Source organism: Zeugodacus cucurbitae, chromosome 2 (genome assembly GCF_028554725.1).
Source record: "Zeugodacus cucurbitae isolate PBARC_wt_2022May chromosome 2, idZeuCucr1.2, whole genome shotgun sequence".
Taxonomy (NCBI): domain Eukaryota; kingdom Metazoa; phylum Arthropoda; class Insecta; order Diptera; family Tephritidae; genus Zeugodacus; species Zeugodacus cucurbitae.
Window position 1 is genome coordinate 12,361,359 of NC_071667.1, and position 19,999 is coordinate 12,381,357.

Consider the following 19,999-nt stretch of genomic DNA (forward strand, 5'->3'; position numbering starts at 1 on the left):
TGCCACATTGTATTAAAACGGCGATTGTATTTTAAGAGTTATGCCAACTACATTAACTCTAACAAGGTTTTGTAAATATAATTTTCAGTAAAATTAATATTAAATACTATTTTATAATATTATATTAAGCGCAAGTAAATGCATACATATGCATATGTATATATATATATTTTAGATTTTAACTATATTATTTGATTCTAATCAAGTATTCCACTTATACACCATCACCTCAACACCTAAACAACCAACAACTCCATACCTGCAACTGCCACATCATCACAAACCACCACCATCATCTCCATCACTACTAATCGGCTTTTGGTATATTAAAATATTTTAAATATTTCTCACATTGTCATCCACTTATCCATATCCTGGCACACTTTCTCTACTTCGTTACCCTTTTTCTTTCATTTTGTTATTTGGTTTTACTTACACACACATTTTATTTACAATATTCGCTATGGTTTGTTTCACTCATTCGTTTGCAAAACTCACATACTTGTTTCCCCCCGCCCACCACTTTTTTCGTGATCCGCTTTCCGATATACGTTTTGTGTGTATACAAAAACAAAAGCTTTTTCTTATTGTAGAATAACATTAACCTCACCATCATCACCGCATATACATAAAATGGCGCGATTGGCGAGAGCAGAGGATGCCAAGGCGGAAGTGACGTCAAATGACGTGGGCAAAAAGACGACAGCAACGACAGAGAATAGTATTAGCGCGGAGCGGAGTAGCGAAGGCTTGAAGAATGGCGATGCAACGCCGTAGACTTGTGAAAAAGAGCAAGAAGAAGAAAAAATAAAATAAGCGGCAGTGAAACTGCAACGCAATGCAAAGATGCACATACGCGTACATGGGGTGAGAGGAGCGAAAGGACATGCGTCGTGCGCGACTGAATGCAAATTGGAGTGTTGCTGAATTTCACTTAATTTTAACACTAGTTTAGAAAAATAAAATACAACAACAACAATGAAGCGAAAAAATGTAAAATTTGAAGTAAAAAAGTTAATTTATAAAACGAAAAGTTTGATGAAACTTACCAAAAATCGCAAATTAATGCAAATACTTACTTAGTCAGCAATAATATGGCTAGCGATGCGTTTCTATTGTGTATTTGAGCATAAGAATTTTATATAAAATTGCAAAGAGAGCAACAGCAATGCTAGTATAAACATGAATGCGCTGAGCGAGCGAGAGCGAAAGTTTTAAAATGGCAATCCATTGACACGCAGAGTCTGAGCAACATTTTTGTTTTATAAAAAAGCATAAAAATAGATTTAAAAAATCTATCCAAACAGAAAACACCAATCATACATTTATAAACATAAAAAAAAATGCAAATTAATAAAAACAAAAAATATTTTAATATTTTGATACATAGAAATTTTGTGGAAAACAAAAAATAAAAAACAAAACAAAAACAACTATTACAACTAATATTGCTAATAAAAATATTACAAATATTTAATGGAAAATTTAAATTAATAACAATTATTAGTCCAACAAAAAACTTAGTCAAAGCAAAACAAGCACATTTTAAATGCATACCAACAAATATACATACATATAATAACTGATTAGCAATATTGAGTTAGCAAAATGATGGAGCGTACTACATACATACATACATACATCTACTATCACAAAAATCAATTATGATTAGAGACTTTGCTATGGGCAGCTGAAAATTTATTGCTGATATATGTACGTACATATGTATATTAAAATAAAAAATACACATTTTGAATATAGAAAAATTCAAAATTTGAATATGACAATGTTTAATTTAAAAAAAATTAATTAAAAAAAATGTAATCTAAAAAAATTTGGTTAATTTTTTTTTTTTAATTACAAATATTTTTTTGCAAATTCAAATAAAAAAACTAAAAATAAATTATCGCAAACGAAAGGGTATTTTTTTTAATAATTTTATACAAAATACACATAACGGCATAGACTTTACAGCGAACATAGCAAAGTACTCTGACTTTTTCGTCGCAATTATTTCTCTACAAAAACTATACTGCAAAGCAAACAACAAAAATGATGATTACAACAAACAAAAAACAATCTGTGGAAAAATTAATCATTGCAAATACAATAAACATATTTATGTAATAATTTATTTTTAAAAGAAACAACGAAATGTTAATTGCATATATTAAAGTAATTGGAAGTGTTGAGTTGGCTGCGGCATATTTAGATGCAAAAACAAAACGATTATCTTAATTAGCAACCCATATAATATATCAAGCTTTTTAATTAGTTTAAAGCTAATTGTAACAGAATATCTGCGCTATTGCCGACAGCGCATTGACACTTCTTCATGTTAAGTTTTTCTTTTTAATGTTTCATATCTCTGTTTTTTGCTTATGATTTTCCGCTTCATTGTACTATATGTGTTAAACTAATTATTATTTTATATTTATTTATATATATATATATTGTTTATGCATACGTTTGTATTCACACTTATACATATATACCGTTTTAATATATTTCTATGCTATTCTCTGATTATGTTTAAATATTATTTAAATAACATTTAGGTATGTTTTTTTTATTTTTAATTATTTAAATGAAGTTTTTATGTAATTAATTTCTAAATCATTTACATATACAATTAAATTAAATATATGAAAATTATACAATTGAACTGACGTTTGTATTTTCACCTTTTCTTCTTTCTCATATTTATCGGAGTGTTGGTGGCCTTTATGGGCAATAAGCAAATAATGAAATATAATTGCTCTGCGTTTTGTGGCGTTTAATTGATGATATAGGGAGTATTTGATACGACAGTATTAGGAGAGTAGCAAATCAAACATGCAACTGATTTAAAACAAGTAGACTGGCATAACCGATTTTAGTTAAAATATCAAGGGTTATATCAACTTTTGCTGAATGCTGCTACCAAGGGTTGAATTTTTTGTGATATAAAATTCGGGTCTTCAACTATCAGCGTACATTTCCAAAAAAAATTAAGTATACCAAAATTAATAATATTTTTCAAGCGCATTTTAAAAATGTTTCAATTTGTTTTCTATAGCCCAGCTCCATATGCAAGTAATACTACTACCGAAACAATCATACATTAAGGGGCTATACCAGTGTAACCCATTAAAAATTACGTGAATTTCGTGATTATTTTTATGAAAGTACTCGATCGAATGTTTCGAAGTTCGAACACAATAAATGCCCGAAAGAGTAGCTGAAACAAAAAAAAATCAAAAATATTATTCAAGTTGAAGGTACTACCTATGCAATGAACTACGATTTTTGAAAAATATCAAAAATTAATAAAATGACGTAGTTCCGAAAAAAGTATCATTTTTTAATGCCAAATTGACAATTTCCAACCAACCAAAAAGATATATACAAGAATACTCGGTTTCAATTGGATTATGATGTCAGCAATTTTGAAAAGTATCGTTTCGAGAAAAACGAATTTAAAGTTTCAACTATAGAAGTTTATACCTGCGAGCGGTCGCCATTCAAAATCTATTCGAAGATACGACCTTGCTGGTTTCACTAGATATTTTTGAAATTATAAATTATCGAATAAGAAAAAAATATATATTTTTTGAAAGTGTCACGGCTAAAGGACTAGAGCCGTATGTTTTAAGTCGTGTCATTTTTATTTATTCATTCTTTTTCAAATAAAATTTATTTTTTTTGCGATCTAACATTTTGAATGCTTAGTTTCAATGGCTAAAAAATTCCAAATGAGGTTTTCATTTTCGGAATTTACTCGTTTATTGCATTCGTGTGTATATTTAATATGCACTTTCATTCAGTTCCCAATATTCATATATATTGTTATGTAGATAAGTCCAATTGTAGTTAAATCGAAATTTGTTGCAATTATTATTATTTTTTATAAATTAAACACATGTAGTTTAATTTCAATATATGTGTATGCAATTATTATTTTCAAAATATTTATTTTTTTAATATTAATTTTTTTTTATTATTTACTACAATAATAATGAAACAATTAAATAAAAAAATAATGTCTTATTTAGTACAATTTTAAACAGAAATACATACACACATTATATAAAAGAAACGTGCAACTAGAATTAGAAGTAATAAAAATATCGTATTTCAGAAATCTTTACTAATACATACATAGAAAATTAATAGTGAATACAATACCATCTTTAATTCTTAGCAAAAAAAATAAGTACTTTATATATTATTTGAATTACCCAGAGCCAAAAGTTTTAATATCACTGTAAATTTCAAAAAACACCAAGTTTTTCAAACGAAAATTCAGCTCAACACTTAGTGAATCTAAATAACCGATTTATCATTTCATAAATGACTGAATTATGTATAAACTTGGCATATAATTAATAATAAATTTCTACACACATTCATATACACAAATACTCGTACACTACCGCTCCTGATACCTTCATTTGTTTGATTTTTTCCCGAGAGGCTCTCAGGCCCTTAAAGCACCTAAATAATACTTATCAGAATGATTTGAATACCATGTATCAGTTATATCATATTCCTATAAATAATTATTATCCTTATAATTAACTAAATTCTTAAGAAACGGTCTTAATTTTCACTCTCAAATTACCGCATAGAGTTTAGAGAGTCTATTAGCATATGGTATAAATGATGTGCAGACCATGATAATATTAAATATTTATATTTATATATTCTAATGACTAAAACTTAAAACTTACATTATATTAAAAATTAATGTAATAATGCTAGTATTATAAAGATATTTAATACAAAAATTAATGAAATAAATTATATTGTTATTTAAAGGTAAATATGCTTGGTTTTTCTTTGTATGAACTTATAGTACTTTCAATCATCTTATCTATGAATCGTGGGCAGGCATGAAAAATAATATATAAGATTTTATGAGCTTAAAAATGTAGTGAACTATATATTAATTATGCAATATTTCTGTCATATTCAGGACTTGCGACACAATAATCGTGGATATCAATTTATTCTTTGAGATTTTGGAATAGAAAGTTTTTAAGGACAAGAGTCCATTAAAATAAAACCCAAGAACCCACAAAAATTCTCATCTTTTCGTGCTTTAAAGATTACTCTTCTTGACTGGCGAAGACAATTATAGCCGAGTCCACAATAACGCGTCACGCATCTCTTATTTTGGTAGTTTGGCGCCAATTGGTAATACCAAGTGAATACAGGTTTTTCTCCACCTGGTCCTTCCATCGGAGTGGAGGCCTCCCTCTTCCTCGGCTTCCACTAGCGGGTACTTCACCGAATACTTTCAGAGCTGCAGCACTTTCGTCCATTCTAGCAACATGACCTAGCCAGCGTAGCCACTGTCTTTTTATTCGCTGGATTATGTCTATGTCGCCGAATAACACATACAGCACATCATTCCATTTTCTGCGGTATTCGCCGTTGCCAATGTTTAAGGGACCATAAATCTTCCGCAAAACCTTTCTCTCGAAAGCTCCTAGTGCCGTCTCATCGGATGTTGACATCGTCCACGCTTCTGCACCATAAAGTAGGACGAGAATGATGAGGGACTTGTAGAGTTTGGTTTTTGTTCGTCGAGAGAGGACTTTACTTTAAAGGTTAAGATTTGGAAAATTTCAAAGAAAATACATAAGGCTAAGTGTCTCATGCTGCAGACCACTATATGTCTAAGAAGCGGTATCTAGCATAAAATTAAAAATAGTTTAAAGTAAAAATTTAAAATGACTTTTTTAATATCAACTTATCCTGATAATGAATCAGTATTTTCGTAAGCTCGTTATTTAGGTATATGGCTTTTATAAGTAAGCCTACCCTACAGCTTGCGCCCAGTTGAGAAGTAAGCAACAACGTTGACGTAACTTTTACCTGGAAACTTTGCAAGTGTACTTCCACAATGAAGGACTTATATACACATAACCATCACCATATAAGTTTACAAAAAGAAAAAAACAGCACGTACTCACTTTTTATACATGTACTTTGAAAGTGAAGAGCGAAGAATTGCAAAACTTTCACTTACGACAAGCTGACTTTGAAAATTTCTTATTGCCATTCAAACTTATTTCGCGAAAGTCATATCGAAGTCATGAATGACGGATGGATGTATTACGATGGTTATTTATATATGCATGAGTACATAAATGTATGTGTGGTGCGAGGACAGCTCGACAAGTGAGGCTAGATGAAATCTAGCAGAGGAAAACAAAAGCTCGACCAACAATGGATTATAAAAATGTTTGAAAATGTTAAACTCTCACCATTTCAACTGAATGCCATTTCTCCATATTGACCACACCATTCAACATTAAAGAAGTAGGAGTTTAAATGGGAACACTCCAAGGAGTTGAGTTATAAACATCACACAAGGTAAAATGGACGACATTTATTGCTTCGAAAAGGGTGATATAGCATAGAATCAACTTTTAGAACAATCCAAGAAACCACTTGTTTGCAGTTTATTTTCACCACACCACCACAGCCTATTTTCACCAAAGCAACGATAGCAATATATCGTTCCTCAAGAGAGACGAGTCCATATAATCGGCACCTTCATGGATTTATATAGTAAAGGATATTGCCTTTCGCATCTAATATAAAATTCATATAAAGCACGGTGATCGTCTCTTGTATATATGAAAACTGGCAGAATTAGTTTGTGGTAAAGTGATCTTGACATGTGTTATCATTTTTAGACGTAAAACCAAAATCTTTCATAAACATTTTTCCACAACTTATCTGACCTACCTTCTTGCCTACAACTGAATGATTGAAAATTGAGCGTCAATCAAATGCCACCGTACGTTGAAATAACAATGAAAATTACAAACAACAACAAAACCAATTTGCGAAACAATCAAAGGTGCAACGCAACACAAAAGCAACCACAAACACGCAAGGACAATGGAGCGTAAGTAAGAAACGCCCACAAAGGTCACGTGCTACGGAAGGCGAACAAATACATATGTATACTCGTATATATGTACATGAAGGCACAGGGAAAGACTTAGCACACACCTGTTGCTGTTATTGTTGATAAACAGTATATATTTGTACACGTTTATTGGCGAAAAGCAACAGGTCCTTTACAGAGTGTAGTGAAATCCAAAAATAAATATGCCATGGGAAGAGCGTCATAAAATATACATTTTTATATATTTACACGTGTAACCATATGACCAAGTTATAAACAGTCTAATGGAGTTCATAAATTATTTGGAACACGAGCATTAAATTAATGACAGCGCAATGCCGTTAAAGGTAAGTTAAACAGTAACACACATTTTATGCTTATATGCAAATAGAGTCCCCCTCGGATATATTTATTTAGTTCACACAAATGTAATAGCATAATTTATGAAATTAACAGCAAACATAAGTGATGTTGCATGCCACCACTTTAGTGGCAATAATTTGTTGATATGTAAATATGGGTCTTAGAAACGGCACAAATCCTTTAATGGAACCGCGAGTGCCATTTAAAACCAATTATGTATGCACATACAAGTCTTGACGGTCCTGCCACATTCGCATCTACGTCCCGCAAACTCTTTCCTCCCGCTGCCACATTAACCTAGCTGTATGGCTCGACACATCCCGCCTGCACCACTGCGCGGTAGTGATTGACTGTTGCCTTAAAAAAGCGTTATCGATCAAACAACAAAAGTCTATTTGTGATATTTTCGGCCAATTTATTGGGCTGTCAATGCGGATTTAATGTTTTTATGCACAAATTTTCATCGCAGTCGCGTATTGAGTTTCAGCAAAAGTGGTCGGAAAGCAAGTTAAAAATAAGACGCGTTCTCAATTTTTTTAGTTACAGGCTCTAAAATGCTTTAAAGTAAAGAAAAAATATTGAAACAAGTTAAGAAATTGAAAATTTCCATGCCTCAACATGGATGATCGTACGATTGACTCGATTTTCGCGGGTTCTCTGGAGTCCCTGCCGCCAGTTAGTTCAAAAATTGTGCGCATTTTCACCAGCTCCACTTTCACAGGTGTGTGGGCTTTTTTTTAATTTTCGGGGAGATTGATTGCATAAGTTTGCGAAATTTACTTGTTGACCTTGAAATTTTCACTGTGTTTAGATACCACTATGGAGCGTAATACGTTGATGGCGAAGTGCTATCCACGTATTAAGGATTATTGTCGCGAAAAACATGGACTCGAGTTTCAGGTGAGCATATTATGTGCAGAATTATTTAAAACACAGAAAATAAAAAATAATATAATGTAATTTCAAAAAAATCAACCGCAAATACGGCATATGTGTTGACTACGAGGTTTATAGCCTAATCTAAAGCTCTATAAAGACACAGGACTATTTAGGATTTCAAAGATCTCGCTAACTAGATGAGATTCAGATGAGAATTCAGACAATGCTTAGCAATTTAATTTATGTGCGATTGCGAAAATAATTCAAAGGACGTAACCGACTATATTTGCTTAATCAGAATTGCCTTTCAAGAATATCAGATTTCACTTCCGATCCTATACCATATTGTAGTTAGTATCCTGTAAATAGTATAGGATGTTGTCAAGCACATTCATTCCTCCGTCTCAACCAGTTACAGGTGAAGACCTCAAGTCTATCCAATAATCCCAAGCGTTTAGGTCCACCCATGCTTCTTAGTCACATCTTGGATTATATAACAAATTACTTATTTATAATCAATCCACAGTAACACACATATTTTACATGCCCGTTTTTGCTAAGCTGAATTTCAAACAAATTGAGAATATTTTGTTACAGACTATAACATCATAGAGACGAGAGACATGGTTTTCATTATAGTATATATGTTAATCAATAAAATTACGTTACAGGTAGTCGATATGCGTTGGGGTGTTCGCGACGAAGCTACTGATGATCACATGACCACGGAATTGTGTATGCGCGAGATTCAAAATTGCCAACGTCTTTCGATGGGTCCAAATTTCATTGTGTTTTTGGGACAGAAATATGGTTACCGGCCCATACCGACATATATAGTCTCCTCAGAATTGCAACTAATCTGCGAGGAGCTGACATCGATGGGTGTAGATCGCGCCTTGCTTGATCTGTGGTACAAAAAGGATAGTAATGCAGTGCCACCGATGTCGGTACTGCAACCCATCTCATCGATTTTGATTAATTTTAATAACAAGGTGAGAATTGAATTCCTTTACTTTCATTCAATGTTTATTTAATGATTATGTAAGGCACTGATTTCAGCAATTTTTAAATTCTACTATTACAATGATTTGTAAAAGATTTGTGTAAACCTTAATTCAATAGAACACTGATTTATTAGCTATAGTTATTGATTTCATGAATTCACTCACTTTCTATAGCGTGTTCCCAAACTACAAGCCGAGGACCAAGCCGTCTGGTGGGATACGCTTAATAAAATGCAAAAACTTTTACGAAAAGCTGCCGCCTCTTTGGGTGCTAGCGAAAAAATGGATAAGGAATGTGTGCATAACTATTTCATGTCAGGTAAGCGCGAAGGTTCTTTTATAGAGCTTCCAACGATAGATCATTAAAAATACTATTTCTATGATTATTCTTAATAACTCCTAAATAAACATTTAATTTCCATCATTATCCCTTCAATGGGCCCATATAACGCGATAACTAGTTACTGAGCGCGAAGTCATTAATGGTATATTGAATGTGAAGAATACGAAAAATCATTGTCTGGCCTATGTGCGCTACATCAATAATATAAATTTGCAAAATCTCAAGAAGGCTTCACTCTTCGTGGATATAATAAATCGCAGTTTGGACACAGAATCGGCTAAATTGCTGGGCGATTTGCGTGATGTACGCCTACCGAACAAGATTGAATCGAGCAATATGCAGAAGTAGGTTCCAAATTAAGAAGGACTAAGGTTCCTCTTACTTAATTTATATATTATTTTACTTTCCACAATTAAGATACACAGTCGAATGGATCGGACGTGAGGGTTTGGATATCGAAACGCACGAGGAATATCTCAATCATTTCATATCGCATTTCTATAAGAATATCGTGAAATTGGTGGATCGCGCCATGCGCAAAGAAGACTCCAGTGCACAGGGGCAGATAGTGACTGAAATCCTACAGCATTTGCACGCTTGTAATAATTCGGTAAAGGTATTTTATGGGCGTGAAGATAATTTAGAACATATCAAGCGCTATATGCTGGGGGATTCAGATAAACCACTTGTCCTTTATGGCGAAGGAGGTTGTGGTAAGACATCGATGCTTGCAAAGAGCGCTTCGCTGGTGGCTAGTGAATGGTTTGCTAGTCAGCGACCAATTAATGTTATACGCTTCCTCGGCACTACGCCCGATTCAAGTGCGCTAACACCAACGCTAATTTCGATTTGTCAGCAGGTGAGTTGGACATTTTTGTAACTAAGCTTAAATATTAATCATGTACGAACTAAAATTGTAATACGTGGGCAGTTTGTAAGTCTACAAATTTAATAAGTAGTCATATCTTCGACCCAGCAATTAATTTGATTGACTATGAAACCGTTTACACAAGATTCGAGTCTATGAAAGCAATTGGAACACAACAGATATGTATCCAGCCAAAACTGTTCCCTTCAGAGTATTCCTCACAATTATTTGGAGTATGTAATTCGCTCCAAATCGTCTACGTATCTACAGCGAACCGGTATTTATATCCAACTAAGAATTATAAACTCGTCGACTTCCGGATATTGTTAAATACTGCTATAAATAGAATATACAAATTTATCCGAAGCATGGACCAGGGGTTGCGGATCCGAAAACACAGAAATTTCAGAGGTGCTTTAAATAGAAAACCGATTCGAAAAATTAGAAGAAACAGAAAGACAAACATGATTTTGTTTATTATCCAAATCATCAAAGACTTAGTTTACTGCCTTCGTCAGTGGTTTTTATGTACATAATCCATCTATTTTGTTATTGTTATATTTCATATACTATATTTGACTATATTATAACTATACTTACTAATATGACTCTAATGCAGATCTCTTACAACTATATGCTACCATTCGAGAATATACCCGACGATCTTGTACCTTTAACGGCACATTTTAAGCAATTACTAACTTATGCAAGCACGAACCAACCGCTGACTCTATATCTTGATTCCGTTGATCAACTGACAGGTACACAAGATTCGAATAAAGTGTCGTGGATACCGACACGTTTGCCACCACACTGTAAGGTGAGTGGGAGCATTGACAAGTCGACTAGTCTAACGACATGTCGCTCCCGTTTAAATCGCTTCATTTAACTCCACTGCATGTGACTTTTTCTCCTTCTCTCTCTTTTTATAAACTATTTACTAATTTGCATGAATTTTACTATATTTATTATATGAATGATATGATATATATAGAAATCTATTAGTATGTAGTTTAGAAATGCATGCGCATTTGATATCGGTTCTAACTGTATAAGTTTTCCAAATTGCTTGACCTGGGCTGCTAAAGAAAACTGGAAAATATATTTTTACTTAAAATTGCTAAATTTTGTACATACACAGCAAAATGGGGTATTTATGTATCTCAAACCTTCCTTCTTTTCCAATTATATTTTTAAAAGCACTTTTATTTAAGCAAATTTCTCCTTTACTAAAGCATGGTAAGCGCGCACATCTAATAGAGAGTCCAAAAAATTAATTACTATTTTACTTTTCAATTTTCTTTCCCTTAAACCCGAACCGCACTCTCAAAACCTATAGATCATTATTTCATGCGCCAACGAGGAGTCCAATCCGACCGTCTCACAGGAGTATCACGTGCTATGCAAAATGATCGATGTCGAGGAGAATTTCATTGAGGTCACCGCGTTGGGTGAGGATCTTGCCATGAACGTTATAAAAATGTGGATGAAGACGGCTTGTCGTGATTTGAATAATTATCAATGGCGTCTGGTCGCGAACGCCATAAGCAAATGTTCCTTACCGATCTTCGTGAAGCTGGTCTTTGCCGAGATTTGTCGCTGGCGTAGCTATACCAAACCGCAGGAAACGCATCTCGCCAATACCGTTATGGATTCGATTATGATGCTATTCGAACGTATAGAGAAGCAGCATGGTCGCATTTTGGTCTTTCATGCATTGGCTTATATCACCGCCGCTAAGTCGGGTTTGTCCGAGAGCGAATTGGAAGATCTCATTTCGTTGGATGATAAAGTGTTGGACGATGTGTATCAATATCATATGCCACCAGTGCGTCGTATACCGCCACTTTTATGGACGCGCATACGTAACGATTTGCCGAATTATCTGAGTGAACGTGAAGCGGACGGTGTGAATGTGATGAACTGGTATCATAGACAATTCAGGGATACTGCTAAGGAGCGCTACTTCAAGAACATGAATATGGCGATGTACTTTCATTCGATGATTGCTGATTATTATCTGGGTATTTGGGGTGGTGGTGTGCCGAAACCCTTCAGATATACGGAAATACAACGACATCGTTTCGGATTGACGGAGAAAGAGGGTTCGGCAGACCGAAAGGTGCCCATACAACCGTTGGTCTTTACTAGCAAGGATGGCAGTTCGAAACGTTATAATTTGAGAAAGGTAAAAAAAAATCTAGTTTAAGCTGATTTCAAATTACTATATAATATCAGTAGCTAGCGTAGATTTTTCAAGATGAAAACAGGGAACGAAAAAGAGTTGTTTGATCCCTCAAAAGATATCTAAGCCTACGTCCTTATTTATGTAACCACTTTATATAACATATCTTCATATCTAGTTCGGCGAGTTACCTTTTCATTTTGTGCGCTCGCGTCGCTTTAAAGATCTTTTCGAACATGTACTTTTCAACTACGACTGGCTACATGCCAAACTCTCAAGCTGCCCGCTACAAGCGGTGCTGGCGGATTTTGAAGACGCCTCGGCGAATACAGATAATAAAGAAGCCAAACGTGAACTGATGCTTGTGGCCGATGCGCTGCGTCTTGGCGGCGCTATCCTCGCAGTCTATCCGAATATGTTAGCGCCACAGTTGATAGGACGTTTGTTGCCCGAAATCGGTGGAAATAACAATATAAAAATGCTTTTGCGTGCCTGCGATCGCTCTGGACCGAAGGACTGCTCACTCATACCAGTGAATCATTGTCTACACACGCCAGGTGGTCCATTAAAAGTTAGTAATTTTGGTATCTCCTATTTTCTTCTTCTCAAATATCCTTTATTAACTCGCAGTACTCACTGGAGGGTCATCAGTTCGCCGTTTTCGCTTTTTGTCTTACCAGTGATCTTCGTTATATGGTTTCGATCTCAACACATTTCATAACTTTTGATCTCTCAACATCGGATCTTACACGTGATGTGAATCCCGGAATTGAGGGTATCATGCAGCAACTAGTTTTGAGTCCAGATAATAAATGGGCTGCAGCATATTCCAATAACAATCAGACCGTATTGCTGAATATGCTCTCGAGCGAGTTTGTTGTGATCGATAGTCCATTCGAGGCTGACGATGGGCCAGTCAGTGGTCTGTATTTATTAAATCAAAGGTACTCTTTATTGTAGAGATCGCTATGGTTTCACAGTTTGTGACACATTCCCCTTTCCATTTATTGCAGTCTTTTTTTAACATGCAAGTTGCGTTGGGCTCAGTTCGACATGCGTGGCAATTTGGTTGGTGTTTACGATATCCAAGGCGATGTACTCAATTGGGAGATTTTGAGTAAGTCTATTGGTCTTCGAAATATATTCTTATTATATTTCCTTGTATCATCCTCGTAGGTATGGAGTTTCTACGTCCAACCGACTACAATGTAATTTTCTGGTCCGGTTCAATCAACGAGACACGTCTTCGCTTGGATTCCTGTCGCAATGAACTCTTTTCCGAACCTTTACTACTTTATAGCGCTCTGGTGATGAATAAGGACCGCACAAAGATTTTCGCATGCGCAAATGAAGAGAATTATCAGGTGCGTAGCAAATTTTATTAAAGTACTTATTTTGCGTTTTCTCAAATTATACTCCGCCTCCGCACCCTCCCACCAGGTTAGTGTTTTTCGTTTTGATGAAAGCGACTCCGATAACTCCATCAACTGGATACTCGAGGACCAATTGCCACGTTTTGAGAATGACGTAAAAGAGATGTTGTTGCAGCTGCGTTTGGATCAAGATGATCGTATGTTACTCGGTACTGCTGGTAAAGGTTTTGTTATTTGGGACTTCGGTAAAGATGGTGAACGTCTCAGCGAGGATGCTATGTACTTCGCGCTACCTCACGGCGTCCGTAACATTACAACACGCATTATGCAATCCAATTCCATTATGGTAAGCTCAAAAATGGATTATGCTGTAGCGGGCGTGCGTAAGAATCTCTACGTCTGGTGTTTGCATACACGTCAACTGGCGAAGGTGCTCGACGCGCATTTCGGACGCATTATCCAGCTGGAGGCACTCACTATCGGCAATTGGAATAATTTGGTAACATCATCCATAGATCGTTCGGTCAAAGTATGGAATATAAATAATATTTTCGAGAAGGTGCATGTAATTGACCGTCATGAACTGCAGATCGATAATATCAGGTGAGTTTGAAAGTAGAAACCACTTGTTTTTCCTTCATTGTATTCAACTTTGAACAGTTTGTCCGAGGTTGATTTGGGCGTAACGGTTACACGTAGCTGTGTTGGTGTTTGGGATACGCGATCAGGTCGTCTGCTCGCCAAACTGGCCGATAGTCCTTTGGGCGCCATTGTTACACATGCTGAAATCACGCCCGATGGACGTTATATTATTTCTTCGGAGACTGGCAAGTTTCTGGTATGGAATCGTATCTCTGAACAAGTGATCTATCGTGATGATCAACCGGGCATTCAACAAATAACGCTTATGGATTACGGTTATAAAGTATTAACGGTATCATGTCTAAATATTAATAACAAAGCCGCAGCAGCGGCGGCTGAGGCTGCTGCTGCAGCTGGTGAGGACACTAATCGTTTAACAGCAATAACGACAGTGCGTTCGGTGCCGGGTAAGTATTGGAACGCAGTATGGTGAGCATTTTTATAATCTTAACTCTGCTTCATTATATTACAGAGGGTAATATACTCTTTCGCTTTGAGTATCCCATACGCATGGTGCCCGGTTTGCCATTTAGACAATCGGTCATCTCGGCTGATTCGGCTTATGTGATCGTTTGTACCGTGGATAAGGCAAACAAGGATTGTTTGGCAGTCTACAGCGCTACTAACGGGACGTTTGTTTCAAAAATTCTACTAAAAGGTTGTGGAATTAAGGTGAGTTGAGATTTGGCGACCGCTGAAAGACTGCGCGAACGTTGCGATCGGCTACATTCTCGACTTCTTTCTTATATTAGCCTCATAAATTTAAATATCGTATTTTTTATAGTCAATCCAATGATTCTTAACTCATGAAATATTTTATATGGTCTAATGGGTTTAATGAGGAGCTTTGTGTTATCAAATGTATTCAGTGGTTCGCTCAGATACCATTATCGCCATATATGTACATATGTATTTTCATACATCTTAACCCCGAAAAATTTACGATTTCCTTTCCAGGAGGTGATTTCATTGGTGCCAATGCCGCACAAGGCAAATCAAGTGGCTGTTATCAGCAGCGAAAAGGGTAGCATAATGGATATAAAAAGCAAGAAGCATGTACGTTCCATACCCAAATGGGGAGGTTCTATAATGAAAGACGGCAAAAGCGGACTGTATGCGCCCACAAGGTAGGAAGTAATACATCAACGAAGAAATGTACACAAATACTTTTGACCATTTCTGATTGTAGAGGTGGCCTCGAGATGCTCGAACTACGTAAGGGTACCACAGTGAAGACATTTATACCTAAAGTGGCCGAGGGTGTGTTCTCAGTAATTTGTCTGTTCACCGAGAACGATGAGTACGTTTGCTATTATCACAGTGGTCGCAAAACTATACGCGTCTTCCGTTCTTCAGACACAGAAATGATCGCCAACTATCGTTTACAAGCCGAATTGACAGCGATTAAGAGCAGCAAGGATGGTCGCTGCATTGTCTTGGGCACTGTGGACGGCTGCATGTCTGTGCTAGCCATTGTCGATCCACAAAAGGAGGAAATGTTCGAGTATTTGAAACAATTGCCGTCGCGCGATGAAAATTGGAAAGCTAAATTGGCCAAACAAAAGGCGCGTGTCGGTTTTAAGGCCGCCATACGTGTGGCGACGATTTCATCGCGTTTTGATAAAAGTAACAAAAATGCTCAAAGCGTCGACGATGAAGCGGGTGAACTGGATGAGGGTGTTAATCCAGTGGAGACTGCTGCTGGAGAATAGTGGTGTGCAATTATTGAAGGTGGTGTGGGCGGAGTTTTGACTTTCGTCGTAGTATTATTGGTGAACAAACTTATACACATATACAAAAATATTATATAACGTTAGCTGCTTTAAACGCTTTTTAGGCAATATGAAAAGAACGTACAAAGTGGTTTTTGTTAAAGCTGAAGTGATATTATTTATCAGGAAAGAATGTTGAAAAATATAAATATTTAATTCAATAAAAAGCTTGCTATTAATTGAAGAAAAAAATAATAATTGTTGAGTATTGAAAATCGTTTTTGTTGCTGTAGTCGATGGTACAAAATATATGTCATCGATGATATTAATTGTTGGTTCAGTTACTAACAAACTTGAATAATGATATTTCATAGAAATAAGGTATAGTTTTGAAAGGTTTGGAAGTCTTTTCAAGGACTGTTACCGCAATGCAATTTCTTATAGGCATATTTTATCGAGTGATTCAGTTCCTTTCGAACCGAACCCAGTAAGCTAAAGTTATTTTTTTCGTTAACATGATCATAGGTAGTCATCAAGTGCTCTACATTTTATAATAGTATTTCTAGTGGACCGATTTAGTATTTCTAGTGGACAATAAAATTAGCGTTGATGAGAAAAGGAAACTTTTAGGGAATTACAGTAAATGTCTCTAAGATCAAGGGAAGTCAAAAGGCATTCATGTTTGTGTAAAAATGTACATATTTAAGTGTACAGATATGGCGGAACTTCTATAACTCGAACTTCTATAACTCTAAGATCTCCAAAACTCAAACTTTTGAATTGGCAATAGCGTTTATAAATTAAATTTCAGACAAATTACCTTCCATAACTCAAACTTCTCTAACTCGAAGTTCTCCATAACTCGAACTCTTGCATTGACAATAGAAGTCAAATTTCATACAAATTTCCTTCCATAAATCGAACATTTCGACCAGGGCATAATTCGAAATTTAAAATTTTACTATCGAGGCCGTATTTTCAAAGAGTCACTATATCGTATGGAGGCGAACAAAATATAAGATATTACACATATGGATTGCATAAATCTTGGAACAAGAGCCCAACAATAGTAAACTGCAACAAACAAAATTACAGATTACATGTTTTAACGTATTTATATAAAACTGTATGAGAAGTAAATAAATAAAACTGTGTATTAGGTCTACAACTTTGCTTCCGTTTTCCAATAGATATCTCTAGGGTGAAGCACTGGTCGGTTAAATCCATTTTATTTTATATCGATCTTGGACATTTGTGTCAACATTAACCCAACAAAATAATTGTAGAGATCTATTTGCATCCCTTTTTGAGCCGAATTCTCGGCATTTGCGTGAAATTTTGCTTTTCTTTTTTAATTCCAAGAAAAGTGCGGCTGAGGCTTATCGACATTTGTAACCGTTTTTATACAAAAAAAATAAATTTCCAAAAAAAACGGCGGAAGCAAAGTTGTAGACCTAAAATAAATCTATATTTTGCTGCTTCTTGAAAATTTGTATGTTTAATTGAAAATTCTATAACTCGAAGTCGATTGGAGTTAGAGAAGTTCCACTGTATATTGTTTAACATTTATGTAAAAAGTTAGATATTTCCATGATCTAATCTGAATTATCTATCTTGTGAACTTTTTAGAATGTTTAATTTTTTTCATTAAATTCAATAACTATATCAATTAGCGTATCTCTCTTTTAATAATAATTATATGAAAATAAAATGAAAATAAATTCAAACAAAATATCTCAAATCTGTCAGCCCTGAAGCTCACTGATAGTTAAACCGATAAAATTGGTTTCCATGACCCCTAAAGCCAATAAAATTTCTGATTCGAACATCAAACCAATAATATCAGAATTCATGATACGAACCAGAATTTTTTGACAGTTTGAATTTTGATTCCGACAACTATCAGATTCCATATAAAAACTTATTAATTGCAGTTATTTCGACTACGCTATTCATCATAGAAATATTCAAAAAAATTATGAAATCCCATCTCGAAATATTTTCTTCGTTAGCTGAGTCTTCACTACAACTAATAATCGCGGATGGACAAACCGCTGTGGTGGTGTATAAAACAGACCCAGGTTGATATTCAAAACCGTTGAATCTGCGTAACCGAACTGGAATCGAATTCATATTAGACTAAGAACCATCGCCAAAACGGAATTTCGAATATAGTAGTAACATCAAAATCAAACTTTAAATTCAAATTAGAAAATGCATAAATGCAGAAAATAACTTTATTGCTTGCCTGCTAATATAAATACATTGAATAAATACATTGAATTTTTTTTTGTTATTTAAAACATGTGATCGCTTTTATTGTTCATACGTTTTGCATAGTTAAGAAATTAAACATTATTTTTCATTTATATATGTATATAAAAATATGCTCTCCGATTGGTTAACTTAAAATGTTAATAATGATTGAAGAAGCATATTTCAAAAGAGTTGAATTAAAAGTTTAAAAACTAAACTCAGTATGTAAAGAGTAAAATAAAATAAGAAAATTAAGTGCTGAGGCAAATAACAAATATATTTAAATATGTTAATGATATTTTCTAGCTGCTTACGTGTAATTGTAAATAAAAAAAATATTTTAGTAACATTAAGTGAAGGCAACTAAGCGCTTCATTTTATTGTATTAACTTGTTATTTATTTGTATGCGTATGTGTGTGTGTGTGTGTGTTATGCTTGTATTAACGAATTTTTGATATATTTTCTTGTATATAAGTATATTCAAATATTTTTAATGAGTTGAACATTAATAAATTAAACGTTAACATAACATGAAAGTATGTATGGTATGTATATTAAAATAGAAACTTAGTAGCTTATAAGTTTAACAATTAAACATATCTAAGAAATATATATGTATATATTAAAAATAGTTTTTTTCTTCGTTTCATTTTAAATTTTAGCGAACTAAAAGTAATTTTCAACAAAATTTTGACTTAAAATTAGTGTAGAACGATGTAAGAGAGCGCAGGACGATTATAAAAGGTGACTGAAATCGCTATAACATATTTACAATAAAAATTGCTATGTTTTTAAGCAAAGGATGATTAGTTTTTAATATGAATTTAGTTTGAGTTTTAAACAAAAAAAATATATATATAAAATTATAATACTAGTTTTAACAACGCTTATGCAGTTTTGCTGCTGAAGAGTATTTTCCAATAATTTAGAATTTGTTTTTAATTTTTTTATTCATAGGAGTCATTTTGGATTGGCTTGCTTGGAGTTACGAGTAGGCTTAATTTTGTTTACCTCATAATTTACGCGTAAATTGAAGGTTAGGGTTAGTTTCCTTTTAACGGTTCCTTGTAAACTAAACAATACTCATAAATTGCAAAATGTATATACTTTTTATAGAAAAAATATATTTATAGAAAATAATTATAGTTAACATCATTGTGAATTAAATCAAGTTATTGTAAAAAAATAACAAAAAGTACAAAAAACTATAAAAACAAAAATTATAAAAAAAAAAATAATTATAAATAGAAAAAATTATTACAAAAAATTAATTAAATAAGCATTTTATTTAGAAAAATATATGTGAAAGGACATTAATACAGCAAAACATATGAATAAAAAATTAGAAACGATAAAGAAATTCACGTTTTTTATTTACATATAAAATTTGGAATAATAAAAAAATTCAAATCATAACAAAAAATTAAAAATAAAAATAGATATTGAAATTATTGTTTTTAATAAAA

The 19,999-nt window shown here is 34.0% G+C and overlaps 2 protein-coding genes across 14 annotated transcripts in view; both read left to right on the forward strand.

Moving 5' to 3' along the window:
- Window positions 1–4,464, forward strand: part of LOC105212274 (unconventional myosin-XVIIIa) — a 115,361-nt gene extending 110,897 nt beyond the window's left edge. For 9 of the 11 annotated variants that reach the window (XM_011184151.3, XM_029040219.2, XM_054225716.1 and 6 more), the window contains one exon: window positions 594–4,464. In XM_011184151.3, the coding sequence (XP_011182453.1) occupies window positions 594–777 (184 nt within the window). In that variant the 3' untranslated portion in view covers window positions 778–4,464. Of the gene's footprint in view, window positions 1–577 lie in introns of all 11 variants that reach the window. The other 2 variants (XR_008470050.1, XM_011184153.3) reach the window with 2 other exon arrangements.
- A 2,596-nt stretch (window positions 4,465–7,060) lies between these two features.
- On the forward strand, window positions 7,061–19,081 carry LOC105212271 (NACHT and WD repeat domain-containing protein 2). Of its 3 annotated transcripts, XM_054225724.1 has the most exons (18): window positions 7,267–7,991; window positions 8,082–8,170; window positions 8,821–9,141; window positions 9,328–9,472; window positions 9,615–9,840; window positions 9,914–10,355; window positions 10,984–11,184; window positions 11,704–12,552; window positions 12,728–13,120; window positions 13,180–13,493; window positions 13,563–13,666; window positions 13,726–13,913; window positions 13,990–14,525; window positions 14,583–14,971; window positions 15,037–15,236; window positions 15,522–15,691; window positions 15,754–15,864; window positions 15,921–16,128. In XM_054225724.1, the coding sequence occupies exons 1-18, from the start codon at window positions 7,889–7,891 to the stop codon at window positions 15,970–15,972; spliced, it is 4,833 nt and encodes a 1,610-aa protein (XP_054081699.1). In that variant the 5' UTR covers window positions 7,267–7,888; the 3' UTR covers window positions 15,973–16,128. The 3 variants fall into 3 exon arrangements, with proteins under 3 accessions (XP_054081698.1, XP_054081699.1, XP_011182449.2); XM_011184147.3 differs by having other exon boundaries at window positions 15,754–19,081; XM_054225723.1 differs by lacking the exons at window positions 7,267–7,991; window positions 8,082–8,170 and adding an exon at window positions 7,061–7,254 and having other exon boundaries at window positions 15,754–19,081.
- The last annotated feature ends 918 nt before the right edge of the window (window positions 19,082–19,999 follow it).